At 53.6% G+C, this 4503-nt stretch overlaps 1 protein-coding gene across 1 annotated transcript in view; it reads right to left on the bottom strand.

Annotated features, from left to right (window-relative positions):
- Window positions 1-3989, bottom strand: part of Pcare (photoreceptor cilium actin regulator) — an 8224-nt gene extending 4235 nt beyond the window's left edge. The window contains exon 1 of the mRNA XM_028778957.1: window positions 352-3989. Coding sequence (XP_028634790.1) covers window positions 352-3989 — 3638 coding nt within the window. The remainder of the gene's footprint in view (window positions 1-351) is intronic.
- Window positions 3990-4503: the final 514 nt, after the last annotated feature.

Here is a 4503-nt window from a genome sequence, read left to right on the forward strand (position 1 = left end):
TTAACTCCCCTCTCCTCTCTCTCCCTCTCCTTTCTTTTAATGAATATATATATATATTTTTTTTTTGGCCTGGCATGGTAACTCATGATTGTAATCTCAGAACTCAGGAGGCTGAGGCTGAGGGGGGAGGATTGTGAGTTTAATGCCAGGAATGTACTATTTTTGTGCGTATAAAATGAGCTTATTCTTTAAAAAATACTTAAATATGTCTCAGTTTAAACTTCTAATAAAAATAGTAGGTGTAACTCACATATATAATAACAACTGGGTTCTCAACAATTTTTAAGAGTTTAAAGGGTCCAGATGATTAGGGAACCTCCCAAGCGAATCAACAACACAGGCACCGTTTACCTGTTTTGGCAGGGATGGGATCCCCAATCTAAGCCGGGCGGCTGAAGTGGGTCACCCTGCTGGCGCTGGCGGTCTGAAGCTGTCCTTCTGACAAAAGGCAGGGGGTTGAGGGCATTCAGAACCGTTCTCTTCTGTGAATCTGCCCTCAGTCGCGGCCCTGAGCTGCCCCTCCAGCCTCCTGTTGGCGGCCTCAAAAGGGCCCCAGGCTCTGATAGCGTCCGTGGATGGGATGTTGCGAATGACGAATTAGCTTCAAAGAGAGAAGTGGCGGCTGGGAAGAATATGGAACACGTGTTCTTGGATGCTTTGGCTGTGGTAGTTTCACTGTCCCCAGAGTGACTGGAGTCCTTGGACCCCCGAGACACTGAGCGGGGTGAAGAGGAGGCAGAGGAGGGGGTGTTTGTTTCTGTCCGTTGGACAGGAGGGCTCCCTGGGGCTGGGTTGCACTGTGGGTGCTGGCATGGTGGGGAAGTTAGTTTCCTTGTGGATGATGGGCTCAGTGTCCTGGGGCTCAGAGGTGGGCTGGGGGAGCTGGGGGCAGCAGGGAGGCCCGGCTGGGACAGTCCATGAGCGAAGGGCAGGTTGTGCAGCCTCCTGTCCCCTTGGGATGCCCACTGTGCTCTTGGGGGAAAGGCCTTTCTGACTCCAGGAGGGCTTCTCTCTGGACCCTTCCTGAATGCTTCTGAAGAGTGTGGATCTCGTGAGAATCTGGCCAGGCTGGACGCCAGCGTCCTGCCTTGCCCAGGTGTAGGGTTGGTGTGGTGCCAGGGAATTGCCTTCTGGTGATGCTTGGAGGAGCCTGCCACGTTCTCTGCTCGTGCCTGACTCTGAGCCCCACCTTCTGCCTCTGGTCTTGGGCTAACTGTTTGCTGGGAGTTCAGGTCCAAGGTCAACTTTCTGGAATTGCCCACATTCCTGGTGCTCCCAGGCCTGGTGCTGTGTAGCCTCGGGGAGCTGCCACTGCCTTTGTTGGGGAGCAAGTCCATGGGGCTCATGGAGGCTCTCAGCTTGGGGGAAGCCCATGTTCTTTTTGGATGGCTAGCCTCTTGAAGCCCTGGTAACAGAGTCTCTTCCAGGGAGCTCCCTATTGGCTGGCTGCATTCTGGATGCTCCAGAGCGGTGAATGATTTGTCCATCAGGACTTCCAGAGACGGTGGAGGAAGGTTCTCTAGGTCCTCCTCCACTTCACCGCTAGTGTCTTTACTCTCAGGTGCTTCTGCTGGAGGAAGAGAGGGATAGGGTGCGGAAGGCCTCCAGCCCATGTTCACCTTGAGAGGGTCTCTGCCTGCTGCTGGAGAAATCTGGGGCTTAGGATACAGAGGGGCTAGCCCCCTGTATATAGGAAATCTGGGAGGTATGGCAGGAAACCCCCACTTCCTGAGGCAGGGGTTTGACCCCAAGTTCCTACAGTCCCTTGGCATCCTCAGACTCTCAGCAGAACTGAAAGTTTCAATAAGCTTCTTGACAGATGTTCTGGTGGGACAGGCCCTGATGTCCCATTCGTTGTCCCTGGGAGGCCTACTGTTCTTCTTGCCACAGAAGACATTTGGCAGTGTTTCAGCCTTCCCCTGGCAGGGCTGATCACTGTCAAAGCAGGGACTACCTCTTTGGAAGATGCCCTTGTCTTGATTGGGCAAAATGCTGAAGTTTTGGGTGAGAGAGGCCTTGAACTTGCTGATGGCACTACTGGGACTCACCCTGCAGTTGGTGGAGGGCCATGGCAATGGTGCCCTGGATGGCAGACATTGCTCCCGGCTCTGCAACTGCCGTGGGGCACCCAGGGCATAAAATACCTCTAGCCTCCGACTGAGATCTGTCTGAACCCTCCTCAGCTCCTGGAGAGTGGGGTCTTCCACATGGCTCTTCAGGCATCCCTCTGACTGTGACCTCCTCTGTTTCTCAGGGGCCCTCCTGCTGCCACTGACTGATCTGGGTCTTGAAGGGACCACTCTTCTCCCTTCCTCCTCCTCAGCCCAGTCCTGGGGTCTGGAAGGCATGGGGACAAACTTGATCCTTTCACTGATGGCCTCTTTCATCTTTAGAATTATTTCCTGGGCCTGAGGGCTCCTAAGCTTCTCGGAGTATGTCTGAAACAGGCTTTCCCGGGTGACAGGTGAGGACTGTGGCCTTAAAGGTAGGGCTTCCTGTGGCTCAGGATGCAGATCCACGCTGCTAAGTTCATCTTCCTCCTCTGGGCTGCTGTCTTCATCTTCACTCAGGGATGGAGCATCTGTCAGCCCAGAGCTTCGAGAAAGTTGTGTCTGCACAGGGCTCTCAGTCCCCAGAGAGTCCCACGGAGTGCCTTTGGCAGTCTCTGGGGGCCTGGAGGCGACTGCTTCTGGGCCTGCGCTGGAAGTGCTCAAGCTCCTGGCTTCCTCCTGTACTGCAGGTTGAACCTTTGCTATCCTAGGACTGGACAGTGGACAGTCCTGGGGTCTGTCTGAACCTGTCCAGTATGGACCTTTCTGCCAGGCATGTCCTGACAGCCTGGCCTCCACTTGGCCTGCAGTCCCTGGCTTCCATTCTCCAAGTTCTGTTGCAAAGTCCCAGCTGGCTTGCTTGCCCAGCTTCTCCACGGAGTGCACAGACTCATTGTCAGCACCAATGCCACTGTCCTCGGAGCATAAGGGTGGACCGAGCAGCCCTGGGTCACTGTGGCCACTGGTCAGGCTCTCTAGTTGTCCCAGGGCCCTTAGGAGACATTCATCTATACCTCTCTTGGTGCTCAGCTTACCTTCCAGGTGACTAGCAGTGGATCTGAGGCAGCTGCTGGAACCTTCCAGGAATCCCCCAGTGAGGACGGCCACTGTGCCGTGTACCACCTGAAGTTTGTTGACTGTGTACTGCAGCAGCTGTTGAAGGAGGTCTGGGTGTTCCCAGGGCTCGCCTTTCCTCACTGGCCATGCCAGATCCCCTCTAACTTCCTGGAGGAGCACTTCTCCATCTTTAGAGATTTCTCCTAGAAGCTGGCTGGTCTCCTCAAAGCATAACAGCAGGAAGCTGAGCATGGACTGCAACAGCTCCCAGGTCTGGCTGGCTTGCTGTACGAGGCGCACGATTGCTTCATATCTGGAAAGGCTGGTGTGCAGGTAGGCATAAGCACGCTGGTGGGCCTTTACCAGGGTCTCAGGGAAGTCCACTTTGCCTTTTGACTCAGGAGCGGTTTGGTAGCAATGGTCCTGGCTGTCTGATTGATGGCACATTGGCTCTCTGTTCCCCTTTGAGGTCTCCCGGGGAGCGTTTTCCTTACTCTCTTTTGAAGAAAAATCTACTTCTTGTGTCCCATGGGAGCCTTCTGTCCTGAATGAAATGTCTGTAGCCATGTGGCTTTGTGCTTTGTTCATCTGGAAGATTCGGCTTTCTGGAATCAGTCCTTCCATATCTTTTGGGAGCTGACAAAGACCTTCAGCCATGGCCTGGAGCTTCTTGGAACTTGCCATCTCCTCTGCCAGCCTCTCTCCCAGGTACGGCTCCCCACCAGGGTCACAGAAGGTGGAACTTTGAACCAGCAAAGGGATGGGGCATTTTTGGCTGCCCCACTGACAGCCTGGCAAAATTGCTTTCGGCTTCTTAAAAAACTGAATGCCACTCTTGGCAACGCTGTTGACAATGGCGTTGTGTGATGGTGTGCACCCCATGGTTTCAGCTTGTCACCATCTTCTGTCTTCACAGCCTTCAGAGAATCCTTGGAACCTGTTACAGAAAGCTCTCTGGCTGATCTATCTGGACAACTCCAGACCAGATTGGGAGCCCATGGTACAAACTTCTAGACTTGGAGCCCCTGCCACAGTGAAGAGGCAGACATGCCTGTTGCCCTAAGTCTTGATGTGTTAGTAAGCATCAGGATGTTCTCACGGTCTCACGGGTTATAGACCTGTGTTTTGCTCCTCTCCTGACAGATGTGGATGGTAAGCAGCACTTTAAGCTTGTTAGGTTAATCGTGCCCCAGCCAGTCAGCACTCGGCGTGCTCCAATATAGAACGTCTCAGCATTTACTATCTTGGGAACAGATTATTTTGGCACGTGCTTGTGCTTTAATTCTGCTCAGATGCCTGCCGTAGGAAACCTAGAGAAACGAGCCATAATTGCAAAAGGTTTGGGAAGACATTGTGGGAGGGAAGTGGGGGCTTGCTGATTATAGAGCCTGGGAAA

Source organism: Grammomys surdaster, unplaced genomic scaffold, assembly GCF_004785775.1.
Source record: "Grammomys surdaster isolate TR1022 unplaced genomic scaffold, NIH_TR_1.0 343, whole genome shotgun sequence".
In the NCBI taxonomy this organism is placed as follows: Eukaryota; Metazoa; Chordata; class Mammalia; order Rodentia; family Muridae; genus Grammomys; species Grammomys surdaster.